At 53.0% G+C, this 20122-nt stretch overlaps 2 protein-coding genes across 2 annotated transcripts; one reads left to right on the top strand and one right to left on the bottom strand.

The window, feature by feature from the left end:
- The first annotated feature begins 364 nt into the window (after positions 1-364).
- LOC100285977 (uncharacterized) lies at positions 365-5983 on the top strand. The gene is made up of 15 exons (NM_001372349.1): positions 365-561; positions 663-787; positions 1889-2004; positions 2186-2281; positions 2405-2461; positions 2658-2810; positions 2890-2974; positions 3192-3282; positions 3357-3521; positions 3787-3906; positions 3994-4078; positions 4200-4368; positions 4523-5001; positions 5081-5271; positions 5380-5983. Exons 2-15 carry the CDS (start codon positions 757-759, stop codon positions 5573-5575), a joined length of 2034 nt encoding a protein of 677 aa, NP_001359278.1. The 5' UTR covers positions 365-561; positions 663-756; the 3' UTR covers positions 5576-5983.
- An 822-nt stretch (positions 5984-6805) lies between these two features.
- On the bottom strand, positions 6806-9796 carry LOC100192737 (RING-H2 finger protein ATL7). Its single transcript, NM_001137936.1, has 3 exons — positions 8633-9796; positions 8438-8520; positions 6806-7447 (listed from the first exon to the last, which is right to left on the bottom strand). The coding sequence occupies exons 1-3, from the start codon at positions 8840-8842 to the stop codon at positions 7018-7020; spliced, it is 723 nt and encodes a 240-aa protein (NP_001131408.1). The 5' UTR covers positions 8843-9796; the 3' UTR covers positions 6806-7017.
- Positions 9797-20122: the final 10326 nt, after the last annotated feature.

The following is a 20122-nucleotide window of genomic DNA, read 5'->3' as shown; positions in this document are numbered from 1 at the left end:
CTCCACCCCCCACTAAACACCCGACGTCGTCACTGCGTCCACGCCTTTGCCGCGGGAAAATCCCCCGGAAACCCGCACAAAACCGATCTCACCCAGCAACGAAACGGCAGCAGTTTCGAAAAACCGAAGCGAGATGTGCGGGGGCTGTACTGTACCGCGCTGTGCCTGTGCGGAGCACGGGGCCGGGCCACCCACCCGCGCCCCGCACCGCGCTGCCTGCCCTGCCCCTTGCCGCGCTGCGCTGTCCGTCGCTTCTCCGTTCGCGCTACTACTGCCACTGCGGGCTGCGGCTAGTAAAAAAAAGCAGCGCCGCGCCTCCACCTCGACTCCAGGCCAAGGCAGCCAGCCTACCCAGACAACCAAACGAACCCGCCCGGAGCAGCAAAGCATAGGCGCTCGAGCGCTCCCTCCTGAGCTCCTCCGCCTCACGGTCACGCCTCGTGTCCCCCCACCCCCTCCTCGTCCTCCACCGGCCGCCTCACGCCGTCACCTCCGCTCGGCGAGTCTCGGCTCCGACCCCAGCCGCCACGTGCGACCTCCCCTACTCCTGACTCCTGAGAGGTAAGATCTTCTACCTCCCCGCTCTCCGGCTCCTCCGCTACCCTGAATTCCGCGGGTTCAGGAGGGGTCTAACGGCTACCTCGCTGCTACCGCGCGCGCAGATCTGCGGGGCTCGGCATGGGGTGACCAGATCGGGCCGCTGCTCGGTGCTTTCCAGCTGAATTCTGCCCGCAGCTCGTGTCGGAGGCAGCGGAGATGGCGGAGGCCGGCGTGGCACGCGGCTCAGGTTTGGTTTCCTTCGCTCTGGCTGCTCCCTTCGCTTCTCTATCTGTTTTTATCCCTTTTTTTTCTCGGCCTGTGTTGCTTCGGCTGAGCCTTCGTGTGGTGGTGATAATTACTAAGCTGGTGGGTGGACTCTGAATCGATGAGAGTGTAGAGGTCCAGAGAAACGTGGACTTAGGGAGTTGACACCTCGTGTGAGGTTGGAGAGCTGCAAAGTATGGAATTCGGTACAATTTGGGACGGTTGTGCATTTTTTTTTGCCATAGTCGGGAATGCTTTTCGTCTTAACTTTGCCATTTGTGGTGCAGTCTGTTGCTTTTTGACCGATTCATGGGTGAATTTGTATTTTTGCCGGTCTGCCTGCTTAACTAATGTCTGTCTGCTGTCGTTTTTATGCATGCACAACTGCATCGTGAAATTTGGGGCGGATAATGTAAAGTCGTAAAATCCGAAATTTGGTGGAAATTTGGATCTGCAAACTGATTATTTCCTTTGACAATTAGAAATCACGGTGCCTTCCGTTGTAAAAATTTTCATGCTTAAGTAACAAATGTTTCGACAACATAGATGGCCCTTAATTCTTGTATACGTTATAGGCTTATTGTTTTGACTGCTTTGCCCGACAATTTGCATTTTCGCTGTTCTGCAGTAAATTATTCAAAGCAGGATCTGGGAAACTGGGCTTATCGGAAAGAAAGATGTATAGTTGTGGATCTGCAAACTTATTTTTGTCAAATTAGTAGTGCATTCCATGGTAGAAGTTATATGATTTGCTCAACTATGTTAAGTACTGGGTGGGTATTTACTTCAAATGAAAGGGGCTCAAAACATCTAGTTGTAGCAGAGTTGTATTGTACCAATGGCTTCCATGTGAAGTATTTCCCTACAAAAAAATATATGATTTTTTATTGGATCTGTGTGAATGTTGCTTTATTAGGATTATATCATTGTTACTCGGTTAATTCATTATAAAAATAGACCAATTACACTTACACTGTAAAATTTACAAAATAAAAGGCTAAGAAATCCCTACAGTCCAATGTATGCCTTGTTCTCAACTTATCATGAACATTTCTCCTTAACAAAATCAAATGCCTTTGTATAGGGAGTGCTGGCGATGCTTTGTTCAGGGAACTCTGGCATGCTTGTGCTGGGCCGTTGGTCACAGTGCCTCGCCAAGGCGAGCTGGTTTATTACTTCCCGCAGGGTCATATGGAACAGGTATATCTCATCGTAGTGTGCCACAGTTAAGGAATTGAATGATTATCTGCGTTCTGTAGCTATTAATATTTTGATAATATTTCTTGCTCCATATGTTCGGATGACAGTGGTCTGTTCTGCATTAATTCCACTGTTTTTATGTAATCTTGTCATTAAACTTCGATCAAACATCTTTCTGTAGCTTGAAGCGTCTACAGATCAACAACTTGATCAGCACTTGCCTTTGTTTAATCTACCGCACAAGATCCTCTGCAAGGTGGTCAATGTAGAACTTAGAGTAAGTCCTCTGTTCCTTTTGGTTTGCGTAGTCTCCCTTCATGCAAACTTCACTGAAATAACAATTGCCCACTAATAGGACCAATCAGATACTTCATTTTACTGCTTTACCTTTGGAATGCAGGCTGAAACTGATTCTGATGAAGTTTATGCTCAAATTATGCTGCAACCACAAACAGAGGTGAGTAGGTTCACGTATATAATTTCTTGTGGATCTCAATCCTCTCACTGCATTATTGTCCGTTTCTTTGTATGTTCAGTATAGTACTGTATCTCACTCATGATCTTTCTTTTTTGCAATCAACTTTTCTAACTATATTGCACAGTCAGTATTACATGTGAATGTGTTGACTTATTTTCCTAATTCACTAAATTAGCAAAGTGAGCCCACCAGCCCAGATCCTGAACCACCTGAGCCTGAAAGATGCAACATTCATTCCTTCTGCAAGACCTTGACTGCTTCAGATACAAGTACCCATGGTGGATTCTCTGTCCTCAGGAGGCATGCTGAAGAATGTTTGCCCCAACTGGTTAGCGCCATAATTTATAACATACCTGGGTGCAGTATTTGAGTTACGGCTTTTTAAGCGGGATGATTTTTATCTGCAGGACATGACTCAGAATCCACCGTGGCAAGAACTAGTGGCTAAAGATCTCCATGGAAATGAATGGCATTTCCGTCACATCTTTCGAGGTTAGTTTCTGATCTCAATGTACCAGTTAAACCTACTTTTTAGTTCCATAGTATTATAGTGTTGTTTTTATAGTTCTGATGTGGCGTTAATTTTGAATGAACTTAGTTCCCCTGATTCAAAAACAAATTTCCTGTGATTATTTTGATCACAAACATTGATGCTTTCATAATGATTTAGATTACTATGAACTCTTGAAGTATTTGCTGTTTCTTTTAGGGCAACCAAGGAGGCATCTACTTACAACAGGCTGGAGTGTTTTTGTTAGCTCAAAAAGATTGGTTGCGGGTGACGCGTTTATCTTCTTGAGGTGTGACAGAATTGCATGTTGAAGCTGTCTTGTACATTTATGGATCAACCTGCTAACTGTTCTTCATCTAACAGAGGTGAGAACGGAGAGCTGCGAGTCGGGGTAAGGAGGCTCATGAGACAACTAAATAACATGCCGTCTTCGGTTATCTCAAGCCACAGCATGCATCTTGGAGTCCTAGCAACTGCATCTCATGCCATCTCCACTGGAACTCTCTTTTCTGTTTTCTACAAACCCAGGTTTGATCCATTTTATTTTAAAACTTCCTTGGAATCCTTTCTTTACTCAATACAATATTGTTTGTTGGGTGTACTATACTTTGTGCATAAACTAACCATTTTGATGCCTATCCAGCTTCACACATGAGACATTTCTTTGTTCACATGAGTTGTGTTGTTTCTTGCGCTCAAATTATATTGTCCTATTAGTTTTGACATGTGCAAATGTTTTGTTCGTAAACTTGTACTTCTGAAACTTACATTGTTCATCTAATTTGGTCCACAGAACAAGTAGATCTGAATTTGTCGTTAGTGTAAACAAGTACCTCGAAGCTAAGAATCACAAGATGTCTGTTGGTATGAGGTTTAAAATGAGATTTGAGGGTGATGAATCCCCTGAAAGAAGGTATTCTACATTTTATATTCCATAAATTGTTATTTCGTCGTAGATTTCAGAGGCGTGCTTTTTATAGCCTTCCTTAATTGTTTACAGATTCAGTGGGACAATTATTGGTATGGGATGCATGCCAGCTAACTCAACATCTCCATGGGCTAACTCTGAATGGAGATCATTGAAGGTAATCAATATTTTTCTATCTGTGGACACAATTCCACTTTTACTTTGCATTTGCCTCTGAAATATTGTCACAATTCATCTGTGTTTTCCAAGACCTCAAGTCATGCTCACACTGCTGACAGGTCCAATGGGACGAGCCTTCCGCTATTCTGCGTCCAGATAGAGTTTCACCATGGGAAGTAGAACCCCTTGATCGAACAAATCCACAGCCACCTCAACCTCCTTTACGGAATAAGCGAGCACGGCCTCCTGCTTCACCTTCGATTGCTCCAGAACTTGCTCCAGTTTTTGGTATGTGATTGCTAAGTTGGTGTGCCAAATCGCCCCTCTGCTTATGACAACGATACTTGCTGTAGGGACAGAGACCTTATGTTTTCTACTGTTCTGTTCACATATTGGCTGGCTTGCAGACCTAATTTCCTGATTCTCTTCTATGTCATGTTAGGTTTTTGGAAGTCCCCAGCTGAGCCTGCCCAAGCTTTCTCATTCTCAGGACTGCAGCGAACTCAGGAGCTATACCATTCAAGCCCCAGTTCAATGTTCTCATCGTCGTTGAATGTGGGATTCAATCCAAAGTACGAGGGTCCCACTCCAAACACCAACCATTTGTACTGGACAATGAGAGAGACAAGAACTGAATCCTACTCCGCTAGTATCAACAAAGCTCCAACTGAAAAGAAGCAAGAATCCACTACTTCTGGCTGCAGATTGTTCGGTATCGAGATAGGTTCTTCTGCAGTGTCACCCGTGGTTACTGTTGCTAGCGTCGGGCATGATCCTCCGCCACCTGCTCTCTCAGTAGACGCTGAATCTGACCAGCTGTCACAGCCGTCCCATGCCAACAAAGCAACGGATGCCCCAGCGGCAAGCAGCGATCGCTCTCCTAACGAGACAGAGAGCCGGCAAGCCAGGAGCTGCACCAAGGTGACAATAGGCTACGAACACTTCAGCTCGCGTCCTTTTATGGCGACGCGAGTGGAACTAATAGCCGTTGTCCATGCAGGTAATCATGCAAGGGGTGGCGGTTGGCCGGGCGGTGGACTTGACGAGGCTAGATGGGTACGATGACCTCCGCCGCAAGTTGGAGGAGATGTTCGATATCCCGGGAGAGCTTTCCGCCAGCCTCAAGAAATGGAAGGTGATCTACACAGATGACGAGGACGATATGATGCTGGTCGGGGACGATCCATGGAGGTATGTACCCTTGCGCTCGATTCGTTTAGTGATGGGAACTTTTCGAAGTCCTTGGCTTTGTCGTGGTGGATATTTAACTCGGGGATTTTTTCCTGTCTTCCGTTGCAGTGAATTTTGCAGGATGGTAAAAAGGATATACATTTATTCCTACGAGGAGGCCAAGTCTTTGACTCCCAAGGCGAAGCTGCCGGCCATCGGTGGTGACACCGGCGTCAAGCCGGACCCAAGCAAACTGCCACCAGAATCCGACGTGCCACAGAGCGACTCCGACAACAGTGCTCCCGTTGCTGCTGATAAGGACTGATGGACGCTAGCTCGGCCGTACCTTCCCTTTGGATGTTGGCCATGGGAGGCAAGTGCAGTGCCCATGCTCCTTGAGACTGCTAAGAGTTGATCATCTGTTCCATCTGCCTCGGCTTGGACCAGCGAGGATGGCCGGGAGGGAGTGCATGACGTTCTGTGCGTGTTTCGTTTGCCGTGTTTGGTAGGAGCCATGGCTTGTTGCCGGCTACTTCGGTTCTGTAGACTGTTACACTGACTGCTGCCGTCTCACCTGGCCGTCGGCGCGGGCCGCCCCCTCTCACCTCTCTAGTAATATATACTAGGGCTTATGTACACAGCTGTTTTGGTAGTGGCATATGTATATCGTCGGTCATGTTGCTTGCGACATTTAGCATCCTCCGTAGCTGCTATTTCCTCTCCTGCATTTTAATCCTGTCTTGGTATCAGATGCTCTGGCGCAATATGTGTTCCAGCGACATGCCCTTTTCGGCGCGTGCTTCCCTTTTCGGTTGTGGAACATTTTCTGCCTTTCTTGGTGCTGTCTCCCTGCCTGCCTGCCCTGCCCTCATGTACAAGGCACCTGTATTCTGCGCATACATGAACCGGCGACCCCATCTGTAATGCTTGGGACAACTGGTTCGACGTGACGCTGATGCTTTGTGCTTTGCCTGCGTGGAAGAGGAGAGGAGGCATGCGCCGCCTCGTGATGGCGACGGGCCACTAATGCAAACCCCAAAGGCAGAAATGTTTTTTTGGATATTGATGTATCGACATTGAACATCTATCTACCAGCCATCCGCAAATGGAATCCATTTTTGGACAGCATGAGATGCAGGTATGTTTCCATGCCTGAGTTGAGTGCATGTTGGCGAGCAGTCCTTTGTTTGTGCTAGCGCCTAGACGCCCAGTGCTACCATATGTAATCATGCGCGCGTGTACACTACCGGCACAAGTGCAGAATCAGTTGGATGGCGATGGCATGCGTGGCGTGCGGTGGTTAGAGTGTTCGCGTCAATGTCACGGTGGTTGTTCTGCTGCTGCTTGGGCTATGGCCAATGTGTTTAGGTTTTTTTCGGTGTGCAGACTCGAACCTTGATTCCATCATTGCACTTGCACGCTGCATTTGTGACGCTCCTGACCCGGTTGAGCATGCACGATTGTACTTTTTTGAGGTTCCACTAAGCATTATCTGCCATCTCACGAATCCCAGGGCGTTCGAAAAACAAACACCTGTTATCTGACAGTATGGTTTACCAGATGAAAAACAGCTCACAAGTACTACTAATCTCGGTTATGTTAAGTGCTGTATCAATAAGATTTCCCCACAACTGAACTCTTGCTCTTCTTCTTCCTCCCCAGAAAAATGGCAATCATAACATCAATGGCCCCATCTTTATGCGTTTTTTTCCTTTCCCAGCTAAACACACAATGGTAATAGAAATACATCGATGGGCTAGGCTATCCTTATTTCTTCCCTTTAACAGTTTGGCATGCTGTACTCGGTGAACCTTCAGCGTCAGCCTGAGGCGCAGCGACAGCGACCACCGTCACCGCCAATGGCTCGGCCGCATCGCCGTGCAGTTCTTCAACCTGGACGCTACTTGATCCGTCACCTCCGGCCGCCTCACCTTCCTGTGGTGTGTTGGCATCAACGAGTCCCTCCTCCTGGCGATGATGTGCGTTCGGAGACTCCTCTTCTACCGCAGTCTGTGCTTCCAGATCCAGTCCGGTGCTGGTTGCCTTGGGGGCGGGAAGGAGCGATACTCGGCAGAGGGGGCAGGTGGTGTTTGTGGAGAGCCAGTGGTCGATACAGTTGATGTGGAAGGTATGCCCACAGGGAGGTATCTTCTGAAGCCTCTCGTCCGGTTCGTATTCTGCTAGGCAGACCGAGCACCTGTCAACCATGACCACGTGTTCAGAAGATAACACAACATAATAGAATAACAATACAGGGACAAATGGCAGCACAAAGAAATGTCTTAATATCAATAGAAAATGGTCACACAGGCGTGTTTCATAAAGTCGTGTTTTTGTATATGTCCCCTGTCCAGCAAGCAGAATGGGGGGAAACAACAGATGTAGGGGGGGGGGGGACCCCTTCAGTATATGATTATGAATTTTCCTCATATAAGATTTAGGTATCAAGATGTCCAAAACATCTGTCCAAAAGATTATTTCACAGACAGTATATCTGAACCCAAACATGCTATTACACGCTGATTGCTAAATCTAGCGCTACCACTGCCTATATTAGAAAGGTAGGGCATGTGTTTGGAAGGATCCCTTTTTGTTACTGAGTAACTGAGTTGGCAATTGCCATTGCAATATTCTTTCACTGATACGGTTTGATGAAAGATTTTTCAACCTATCAATTATCTAAATAGTAGCAAGCAATACCGGTATGGAGGCTATTGATTGATCTCCTAAAATAAACTCAACCTGTTGGGGGTAAGACAGTCCTTGAGTATTGCATTAAAGATAACTTGTCACACAAACTGAAAAAACCACTGAACCCTTGCTCCATCCACATTCCACATACAGCGGTACTATAGCCCACATGAGAATGATCATGGCCGAGGCCAGACTTTAAACTTGTGATTTGGCATGGACAGACCGAGGATTTTTTTTAACCCTGGCCTAAATTTGCTTCCCACAGAAAGTCAAACTTAGAAACCGAGGAGTGCTACGTACACCATCCAAACAACTCTGCTAGATGGTATTTTGTATTGATCTCCTTATGCAAAGAAACTGGGATATATATATTAGTAGCATCCATTACCAAGTTGACTATTGAGTTATTTGATAGGTATAAAAGAATCAGAAACTGGACAATGAAGCTATTGTATCACTAATACTGGATCAAGAGTTTAAGTAAATCACTGACTGTGTCTCCCTGATCAAGAAACTCTCTTTGAAGATAACAACTGGCAACATTTCCCGCATCTCCTTCTTTAAGCCACACTCCAGCTACAAATGCAGATTTTGAACAGAAAACAGACATAATGTTTTAAGACCCTGAGCATACCAACAGCTTGGACAAATCAACTAATTTATCAGAAGAACAAGAGGGCTGACTTACTCTGGCATTATCTCCTCGTATCAAATTATTTGTCCTCATCCGCAAGGACTGCCAATTGGCCCTGCGCCGCCTCAAGTAGAAGAGGTAGAAGAAGAGAAGCAAGACGAACGTGAAGAAGACAGGCACCGAGAAGATGAAGGCCTGGTATAGCTTGAGCTCAGGCGATTCGGCTGAGCAGTAGTCTGGTGGATCTGGAGAGGTGCAAGACATCACGGAGTCACAATGCCCTACCGGCAAATAGCCAACACAATCTACCTTCGGGTCCTGATCCCAACTGGTCTAAGAATTTTGGGGAAACCTTGCTTATGATTATCCTAGTGAGGTAAAGCTATATAAATGTGACCGACGAACACTTGGGAGTTCCAATCAACCAAACGGCAAGCACTTACTACGGGCAGAACAAGGGCAAGAAGGCGAGAAAACTCCTGGTCTCCCCAAATTACAACAAATTGATACCAGCACACGGAAGATGGAAGGGAAAAGGACAAGGTCGAGTAAACATGAATGAGCGCTAGTGAGGGTGTTCTAGCTACTAAACGTCACAAGAATTGATGCCGTCGCTACCAGTGATTTTTCTCTCGAGTGCATAGACTTCGTAGTGTGAAATAAACAAACTATATCAGGGGGAATCGAATATACTCTAACTAACTGCTCCCGAAAACTTTAGGTGCGAGAGAGGAAAAAACGGAGGACACTCTGCACCGCCCCCAATATTATGTAGACCTGACAGCGCAATCCGCAAGAACCAGCACACGGAGAACTATTTGGAGGCAGCGGCATTTAGGGGACGGGTTGAACGCTGCTGGGCATGAAGCGGGTGCGGACGGATCACGGTCGGGGCACAGTGGAACTGAGATCAGGGCCGCGAGGGGAGGGGAGAGGGCTCGCGGTCGCGGCAACAAGGGAGGCGGCAGGTTTCGCGTGGGCGACGAGCAGCACGGATCAGAGGCCGCCGGGAAGGGGCAACGAGATGGACTGCCGCGAATGCGAGAACCGGCGGCGCCCGGGGCGGGGCAGGGGGGATCGGGTGGGAGTAGGCTTGGAGTTGGAGGGGAGGAGACGAGGTGGCTGGGTTGCAACTTGGGAGTTGGGACGAGAAGTAGAGAAAGAGGGGAAGGTTGAGAGAAGAAGAACGTGGCGAGCTGCCAATTTGGCGAACAAGCCAGCCGCAGAGACATTTGCACGCGCCACTTCACTCAAAGATCCATTTATCCGGTTATCCTAGTGGCTAGTACTCCTTCCGTTTAGGGAAAATATATACATTTAAAAAAATTTAAAAATAATAAAAAATGTTGTTAATAGTTATTGTCGGGTACCGTAATTAGGGATACCGTAATTAGGGTACCCCAACACTCCTAAACACAGATGGTAACCACCATCAGCACAAGCTGCAGAGACTGATGGACACGATTCAGGTCAAGGCTTCGTCTGCTCAAGGGACGCGATCTCGCCCCGCCCGAGCCCAGCCTCGGGTGGGAACAGTAGTCCCAGACGAATTCTCGCCTCGCCCGAGGGCCTCTTCAAGCAACGGACGCACCCTCGACTCGCCCGAACCCCAGCTCGGGCAGGCTTCGTTGTGAAGCAACCTTGGCCAAATCGCCTCACCAACCAACCGTATCGCAGGCGCATTCAATGCGAGGATCGCCTGACGCCTTATCCTGACACACGTGCCTCAGTCGGCAAGGTCGAAGTGACCGCAGTCTCTTCGCCCTTCCACTGACCGACCTGACAGGAAAACAGCGTCGCTCGCCCCGCTCCGACTGCTGTGCCACCCGCCAGAGTGAGGCTGGCAACAGCCAAATTCAGCCTCAGGCGCAACAGGAAGCTTCGCCTCGCCCGACCCCAGGGCTCGGCCTCAACCTTGGCCTCGGAAGGAGGACTCCGCCTCACCCGACCCCAAAGCTCGGCCTCGACCTCGGAGGGTGGTCTCCGCCTCGCCCGACCCCAGCCTCGGCCGCAGGAGGAGTCTACGCCTCGCCTGACCTTGGGCTCGGACCGACCACGCCACGGGGATACATCATTACCCTACCCCTAGCTAGCTCAGGCTACGGGGGAACAAGACCGGCGTCCCATCCAGGCTCGCCCCGGTAACAAGTAATGATGGCTCCCCGCGTGCGTCCATGACGACGGTGGTTCTCAACCCCTTACGGAAGCAAGGAGACGTCAGCAAGATCCCAGCAGCCCCGACAGATGTGCTTCTACAGGGCTCAAGCGCTCCTCCGACGGCCATGATACCACGTACACAGGGCTCTAGCACCTCTCCGACAGCCACGTTGGCATGTACACAGGGCTCAGTCACCTCTCTGTCGGACACGTTATCGCATAGCTACACCCTCATTGTACACCTGGACCCTCTCCTTGCATCTATAAAAGGAAGGTCCAGGGCCCTCATGCGGGAGGGTCGCGCGGGAGGACGGGCTGACGAATAGGCTCACTCTCTCTCCCTCGCGAACGCTTGTAACCCCTACTACGAGCGCATCCCCTGGCGCAGGATAACACGAGCCGTGTTTTCCCCCTTGTGTTCCATCTCGCGCCAACCCATCTAGGCTGGGACACGCAGCGACAATTTTACTCGTCGGTCCAGGGACCCCCCGGGGTCGAAACGCCGACAGTTGGCGCGCCAGGTAGGGGCCTGCTGCGTGTTGACGAACAACTTCCCGTTGAGTTCGAGATGGGTAGCCTCCAACAACCTCTTCAGCCCAGGACGCTGCTCCGCTTTGGGAGCCTCGAGTTCATGTCCCTCGACGGCAGCTACGACATGGTACTCCTCCCTCCGCAGCGTGACAGCGACAACGACGACTGTCAGCTCGCCCGGCGGCGGCGAACTCGACGACGTCTTCCCCCCGTGGCGGAAGAGCAGCATCCGGGTTTGTCCCGCCACCTTCCTCGCCGCAGGAGGAGGAGGCGTGGCAACCGTGGCCAGGCAGGAGGCGGCATCTCGTCGGCTACCGAGCGAGTCGACGACGCCGGCACCCCAGCGGGGGACATGTCGGGCGTTGTCCTCGCGCCTGAGACAACGACGGGTGTCGTTTCCCCACAACATGCCAACCCCAAGTGGATAGATGACGCCAGCACACTCGCGAAGGGCTTGCTGGGCGTTAGCCTTGTACCTGAGATAACGGTGCAGTCCGTCCCCAACGCGACCTCGTCATCGTCCATCGATCGAGAGGTACCGTCCGTTTTCCACCCTGTGCCTTTTAGATTCAGCTTCCATCCACCAAGCGACCCCGCTTCGGTGAGCGCTTTCATAAAGGCATATCCTAACCTTCCGGGGTACCATATGTGGTCAACCTGGGACCGACTAACGGCCGTCTCGACCTACGGGCCCCCGGGTTCTGAGGAAGAAGACGAGCCCGACTCTGGTTGGGATTTCTCCAGGCTCGGTAATCCCCGTACCATGCGAGACTTCATGACCGCATGTGACTACTGCCTCTCCGATTGCTCTAATGATGGCCATAGCCTTGACGACGAGGGTTGTGGCCCAAGTCGCGAATGTTTCCACATCGATCTAGGGGGTCACGATGAAGGCAACCACCTCGGTATGCCGGAGGATGACGATCCCCCTAGGCATGCGCCTCGTGTTGACATCCTGCGAGAGCTAGCTGTGGTCCCAGTCCCTGCGGGGGATCAGGACACACAGCTCGAGCAAATCCGCGAGATGTAGGCCGAGCTCGACGAGGAAGCAGGGCAACTTGTGCAGCTCCGGCAAAACATCGAGCAGGAGTGGGCAGGCCAAGCACTCGCCGGAGAAGCGCATCATCAGGCCCGAGACGACCAGCGTTGTATCGTTGACAATGCCAGGGCAAGACTGCCCCCGGCCTCCAGCGAGGTCGGCCAGAATCTGACTGCAGCGGCAATGCTGCTCCGAGCAATGCTGGAGCCATCCACCACCGAGGGCGCGGCGTAACCAGGGAGAACTCAAGAATCTCCTGGAGGATGCCACGGTCCGACGGGCCGAGAGCTCTGCCTCCCGAAGGCAAGGGTACCCCCCGGAGCATCGCACAGCAACTTCCCGACTCATGCGGGAGGCCTCGGTCCACACCGGGCGCACGTGGGACGCGACGCCTGCAGCCCCGGGTCGTCTCAGCAACGAGCACCACCGCCGCGACCGTCGAGCCCGCCTCGATGAGAAGGTGCACCGAGGCTACCACCCCAGGCGTGGGGGACGCTACGACAGTGAGGAGGACCGGAGCCCCTCGCCCGAACCGCCAGGTCCGCAAGCCTTCAGCCGGGCCATACGACGGGCGCCGTTCCCGACCCGGTTCCGAGCCCCGACTACCATCACTAACTACTCGGGGAAACAAGGCCGGAGTTGTGGCTTGCGGACTACCGGCTCGCCTGCCAGCTGGGTGGAACGGACGATGACAACCTCATCATTCGCAACCTCCCCCTGTTCCTCTCCGACGCTGCCCGAGCCTGGCTGGAGCATCTGCCTCCTGCGCAGATCTCCAACTGGGACGACCTGGTCAAGGCTTTCGCTGGAAACTTCCAGGGCACGTACACGATCGCAGTCGAGAGACGAGAAGAAGGGCATGCACTGCTCGTCCAGAGGCCGGTCTACTTCATCAGTGAAGTGCTATCCGAGACCAAGATCTGCTACCCACAAATTCAGAAGCTACTGTACGCAGTAATTCTGACGCGGCAAAAGTTGCGACACTACTTCGAGTCTCATCCGGTGACTGTGGTGTCATCCTTCCCCCTGGCGGAGATCATCCAGTGACGAGAGGCCTCGGGTAGGATAGCAAAGTGGGCGGTGGAGATTATGGGAGAGACAATCTCGTTCGCTCCTCGGAAGGCCATCAAGTCCCAAGTCTTGGCGGACTTCGTGGCTGAATGGGTCGACACCCAACTGCCAACAGCTCTGATCCAACCAGAACTCTGGACCATGTACTTCGATGGGTCGCTGATGAAAACAGGAGCCGGCGCGGGCCTGCTCTTCATCTCACCCCTCGGGAAACATCTCTGCTACGTGTTGCGCCTCCATTTCCCGGTGTCAAACAACGTGGCCGAGTACGAGGCTCTAGTTAATGGGTTGCACATCGCCATCGAGCTAGGGGTTCGGCGCCTCGACGCTCGTGGCAACTCGCAGCTTGTCATTGACCAAGTCATGAAGAACTCCCATTGTCGCGACCGGAAGATGGAGGCCTACTGCAACGAAGTTTGGCGCCTGGAAGACAAGTTCTACGAGCTCGAGCTCAACCACATCGCTCAACGGTACAACGAGACTGCGGATGAGCTGGCTAAAATAGCCTCGGGGCGGACAACGGTTCCCCGGACGTCTTCTCCAGAGACATACATCAACCCTCCGTCAAGACCGACGACACGCTCGAGCCCGAGGAGGCCTCGACCCAGCCCGAGGTATCCTCGGCCGCCGAGGGTGAGGCACTGCGTGTCGAGGGAGAGCGGAATGGGGTCACGCCTAATCGAAACTGGCAGACTCCGTACCTGGAATATCTCCTCCAAGGAGAGCTACCCCTCGATAAAGCCGAAGCTCGGCGACTGGCGCGGCGCGCCAAGTCATTCGTCTTACTGGGTGATGAAAAGGAGCTCTACCATCGCAGCCCCTCAGGCATTCTCCAACGATGTATATCCGTCGCCGAAGGACAGGAGCTGTTGCAAGAGATACACTCGGGGCTTGCGGTCACCATGCAGCACCTCAAGCCCTCGTTGGGAACGCCTTCCGACAAGGTTTCTACTGGCCGACCGCGGTGGCCGACGCCACTAGGATTGTACGCTCCTGCCAAGGGTGTCAATTCTATGCGAAACAGACGCACCTGCCCGCTCAGGCCCTGCAGACAATACCCATCACCTGGTCGTTTGCTCTGTGGGGTCTGGACCTCGTCGGTCCCTTGCAGAAGGCACCCGGGGGCTTCTCACACCTGCTGGTCGCCATCGACAAATTATCCAAGTGGATCGAGGTATGACCCCTAACAAGCATCAGGTCCGAGCAGGCGGTGGCGTTCTTCACCAACATCATCCATCGCTTTGGGGTCCCGAACTCCATCATCACCGACAATGGCACCCAGTTTACTGGGAAGAAGTTCCTGGACTTCTGCGAGGACCACCACATCTGTGTGGACTGGGTCGCCGTAGCTCACCCCGTGACGAATAGACAGGTGGAGCACGCCAACGGTATGATTCTGCAGGGACTTAAACCGAGAATCTACAACGACCTCAACAAGTTCGGCAAGCGATGGATGAAAGAGCTACCCTCGGTGGTCTGGAGTCTGAGGACGACACCAAGCCGAACCACGAGTTTCTCGCCGTTCTTTCTAGTCTATGGGGCCGAGGCTATCTTGCCCACAGACTTAGAATACGGTTCCCCGAGGACAAAGGCGTACGACGATCGAAGCAACCAAACCAGCCGAGAAGACTCACTGGACCAGCTCGAAGAGGCTCGGGACGTGGCCTTACTACACTCGGCGCGGTATCAGCAGTCTCTGCGACGCTACCACGCCCAAGGGGTTCGGCCCCAAGGCTTCCAGGTGGGAGACTTGGTACTTCGGCTACGGTAGGACGCCCGAGGGCGCCACAAGCTTACTCCTCTCTGGGAAGGGTCGTTCATCATCGCCAAGATTTTGAAGCCCGGAACATACAAGCTGGCCAACGATCAAGGCGAGGTCTACAGCAACGCTTGGAACATCCGACAGCTACGTCGCTTTTACCCTTAAGATGTTTTCAAGTCGTTCATATACCTCGTTTTCTATACATACACAAATAAAGTCTAACCGTCAAGGAAGGGTCAGCCTTGCCTCGGCATAGCCTGACCCTCCCTCGGGGGCTAGAAGGGGGGAACCCCCTCTGCGTCAAAATTTTCCTCGGAAAAAGTCTTTCTGCTAGAACATCTTTCACGCTTTTCGACAGCTTCGATAGCGGGATCCTGAAAACGATGAGAGTACACGTAAGCGGCGAGGCCGACCGAGCCGAGGGACTCCTACGCCTTCGGGATACGGATACCTCACTCATCACCTTCCGTGATAAGTAACTCACGCTCGGATAAGCGATTCTGCTGCCGAACAAGTCCTAACGCTCAAAAAATTTTCTGCCAGAACGATTTTCGTGCCTTCTCGACTATATCGGTAACAGAATCCTACGAACGAGTAAGAGTGCGCGTAAGCGGCAAGGCCGACCGAGCCGAGGGACACCTACGCCTCCGGGATACGGATACCTCACTCATCACCTTCCGCGAAAAGTAACTCTCGCTCGGATAAGCGATTCTGATACCGACGAACAAGTCCTGATACTCGAGACAAGAGGAAAGGAAACACAGCTTTATAACACGACAATAAGATGTTTGGGCCTCGGCGGCCGCAACAAGCATACGCAAACTACAGACAAGCTGTTCCTGCAGGTTCATACATCGACAGAGGGAGCAGCAGCACCCTCGGCGTTGATTCCACATTCGACGGAATCTGGCCCGGCCTCGGACGGCGACTCGGGCGGAAGGATCTCCACCTCGAAGGAGGATGCCAGCACCACGCTTGGGCCATCGCAGCCAGGGTCTCCGCAAGGGTCCCGGCCCGAGCAGACACCTCGACCGGTCGCTCCGTAGCCTCAGCCAGCTGTCCCCCGAGGACATCAGCCCGGCTCACGGCCTCGATAGCGTGACTCCGAGGTTGGTTCTACTCACGGATGACCTGGCCAAGCTCCAGCCGCCGCCGCTGCACTTCCTCGGCCTGGGAAGCCACGTGCTCCCGGACCGACGAAGCCTCTTTTTGAGCCAACTCCGCCTCTGTCCACGCCGACACCGCAGCCTCCGGCTCCAGCTCATCGCGGAGCGACCGAAGGTTCTCAAACTGAGCAAGAGAAGCCTTGAGTGGCAAGGCCGACCGAGCCGAGGGACTCCTACGCCTCTGGGATACGGATACCTCACTCGTCACCTTCCACGCAAGGCAACTCACACTCGGTTAAGCGGTTCAGCTAGTCGACAGGCGAGTCCTAGTGCTCGAAATGAGGAAGAAACACGACTTCACGCCCAAATACCCAGATGTTCAGGCCTCGACAGCCACAATGAACAAACACCGGTACTCATGGTGCCATTACAAATGGAACTCCGGTTCCACTCCCGCGGGTATGAACAACCTCCACATCGGAGGGCCTGCGGGACGACAAACTCTGGGTGGCTCGCCGGCGACCGCTGCACCAACAGCGTGGCAACAACCTCCGTCTCGGACGGCAGGACAGCAGCAACGATGGCCCCAGGGCGAACGCTACCGCTGGAAGGCCCTCGTTCATGTCCCCTTGTGGGGGACGAGAACCAACCATTAAAGCCAAAGAGCCGGAGGCCCAGAGCGCAGGTGGCACTGACGGTGCCATCGGTGGAGAAACCTTCTTCGGCTGCCACCACCTCAGTACCGACGACAGCGGCCACCTGCCCACCAACACCGCACCAGCGAGCGGCGGCCGCCCCAAAGCGCACCGGTAGGTCCTCACTCCCGTTCTCGCCACGAGAACGAGAACGGGACCGTCCCAGAACACGAGTACCGCCCTCGCGGCGTACGACGTGTTGTGCGACCCCCCGGTGCAGCTGGCCACAGTCGCCCGGACGGAGGACAGAATGCTGCACCCTAGCCAGGCAGCAGCAGTTTGCCTTCCCCGCATGGCTGGAGGACGCCTCCTCCGCAGAGCTGGAGGATGTCTTCCTCCCCCAGATGCCGGAGGAAGAAGCGGGTCGCCGGCCCACGCGGAGGCAGGCCTTGATTTGCCCCGCCCTCCTCCCCAGCAAGGATGATGAAGATCCTTGAAGTTGAGGGCGGGGCAAAGGCCGCAGCCCGGCTTGCTTCTCCCCACCATCGAACTGGTGGTCACCATCCTGGGTGACCATTGGTGAGGGAATGCAGCCAGGCTGCCTGATGAAAATCCTTGAAGCCGAGCGATGGCTGAAGGGTGCCAACCCCCGCGAGGTTGCGCTCCTCCAACAGCAGCAAGACGAAGGCAACGCGGGTGCTCCCCATCCGGGGGCTCGGAAGGTGGAAGGGCCCGATGCATGAGGGAAGTGCAAAGGCATGGCTACCGCCTAGGGGATCGATCCCTTTTTAAAGGCGGCTCTCCCCACTCGCGTCCTCAAGCGTCGCGGGCAAAGTCTTCACCAACGTGCTCCAAGGTCCTCCCCCTACGACATGGGGGGTGGGTCCCACACGTCATGCAAGCTGACCCGGAACGGAAGAAGCCAAACCGCCGCACGCGGAGCGTGTAACCGCCCTGCGGTTACAAGCACTCCTCCATCCTCGCCGAAACCAGCGGTTGAAAAAGGGCGGACCGCCATGCAGGTGGCGTGCAACCGCACCGCGGAGGCGCACCCCTTCGGCTTCGTCGCATCCAGCATGGAGGCCCAGGCCCACACGTCATGTAACCGGCGCGTCGGTTACTACGTGCAAGCAACCGTACCGCCACTTGCGCCAATGCCGCGCCTTCTCGACTGTGGAACCGGTGCCGCGACTCGAGGCAACCCTGCGCGTGGCCCAACAGTGCCAATCGAGCACATCGATCACGGGTTAGTCAGCCGCGGGAGGAGGCGCGACGGTTGATATGGCCAAAAGTGGACCGACAGTAATGGCGGCAGCAGGCGAGCGGAAGCGGCGGTCAAATCGTCTGCAGGCTCACGTCCCCTCCTGGAGCAGCAGGGGAGCCCTCTCCCACGGCGTAAAGACGACGTGCCCATGTTCCGTTCCTCGAACAACTTGCACACGCGGCCGCCCCGCGAACCGCCCGTCCCGTTTCATTAACTCCTCGGCAGGGCAAGCGACACCTTTGGCAGGCAAAGCGGGCGTCGTTTCACCTCCGCCATGATGACCGTGTCAAAAAAGGTGCGCCCCACCATTTAAATTCATATCCTTTTCCTCTTCCCCTTTCTCTCTCTTGCTACAGGGACCGGGAAAGGGGATATTTCGAAAAGGATCCTTCTCCGTGAAGGAAGCGGGCCCCGAGCCCTCCTACTGATCAGGGGTTCGAAGGCTGGCCCCTTAGAGGGGTTCGACAGCTGCCCCAGAGCACTCGGGCTTCAGGCTCATTACTGATTAGGGGTTCGAATGTTGGCCCCTCAGAAGGGTTCGACAACCGCCTCAGAGCACTCGGGCTCCACGCCCACTACTGATCAGGGGTTCGAAGGCTGGCCCCTCGGAAGGGTTCGACAGCCGCCCCAGAGCATGCAGAGCGAGGGATGACTCTGGGTACGTCCGTTACATGGCCGAGGCTCGGGCTACGCTCCCGAGGTACCCTAGGACATTTCCGAGACCAGCAGGAGCGATTTTGTAACGGAATCCCATTAGGGTGAATAGGGCGAAACTGAAATTCACAAAATTAATCACAACTACAAGCCGGGTTAGCGTTAGAAATAGAAACAAGTCCGAGAGAGAGGGCGTAAAACAAATCGCAAGCGAATAAAGAGTGTGACATGCAGATTTGTTTTACCGAGGTTCGGTTCTTGCAAACCTACTCCTCGTTGAGGTGGTCACAAAGACCGGGTCTCTTTCAACCCTTTCCCTCTCTCAAACGGTCCCTCGGACCGAGTGAGCTTTTCTTCTCAATCACTTGGAACACAAAGTTCCCACAAGGATCACCACACAATTGGTGTCTCTTGCCTCAATTACAAGTGAGTTTGATCTCAAGAAAGAATGAGAAAGAAAGCAATCCAAGCACAAGAGCTCAAAAGAACACAACAAATCACTCTCACTCAACCCTAGTGCTTTTGTGGAATTGGGAGAGGATTTGATCACTTGGGTGTGTCTTGTATTGAATGCCTAGCTCTTGTAAGTGGTTGGAAGTGTGAAAACTTGGATGACTTGAATGTGGGGTGGTTGGGGGTATTTATAACCCCAACCACCAAACTAGTCGTTTGGTGGAGGCTGCTGTCGCATGGCGCACCGGACAGTCCGGTGCGCCAGCCACGTCACCAGGCCGTTGGGTTCCGACCGTTGGAGCTCTGACTTGTGGGCCCGCCTGGCTGTCCGGTGGTGCACCGGACAAGTCCTGTAGACTGTCTGGTGTGCCACCCGCGCGTGCTTTGCTCCTCTGTGCGCGCTGGCACACATTTAATGCGTTGAAGACGACCGTTGGCGCGAAGTAGTGAGAGCACCTAGAGGGGGGGTGAATAGGTGATCCTGTAAAACTTAAAAACTTAAGCCACAAAACTTTGATTAAGCGTTAGCACAGTTAATGCCAAGTGGCTAGAGAGAAGATCTTGCACAATACGATAACCACAAGAAGTTCAACACAGAGAAGACACAGTGGTTTATCCTGTGGTTCGGCTAAGTACAAAACTTGCCTACTCCATGTTGTGGCGTCCCAACGGATGAGAGTTGCACTCAACTCCTCTCAAGTGATCCAATGATCAACTTGAATACCACAGTGTTATGCTTTTCTTTTCTTATCGCGTTCGCGAGGAATCTCCACAACTTGGAGTCTCTCGCCCTTACACTTGAAGTTCACAAAGAAGCACGGAGTAAGGGAGAGAAGCAACACACACAAATCCACAGCAAAATGCGCACACAC

This window comes from Zea mays, chromosome 5, assembly GCF_902167145.1.
Source record: "Zea mays cultivar B73 chromosome 5, Zm-B73-REFERENCE-NAM-5.0, whole genome shotgun sequence".
Classification (NCBI taxonomy): Eukaryota; Viridiplantae; Streptophyta; class Magnoliopsida; order Poales; family Poaceae; genus Zea; species Zea mays.
Note: the sequence above shows the minus strand (reverse complement) of the source record. Positions and strands in the feature narration are given on the sequence as shown.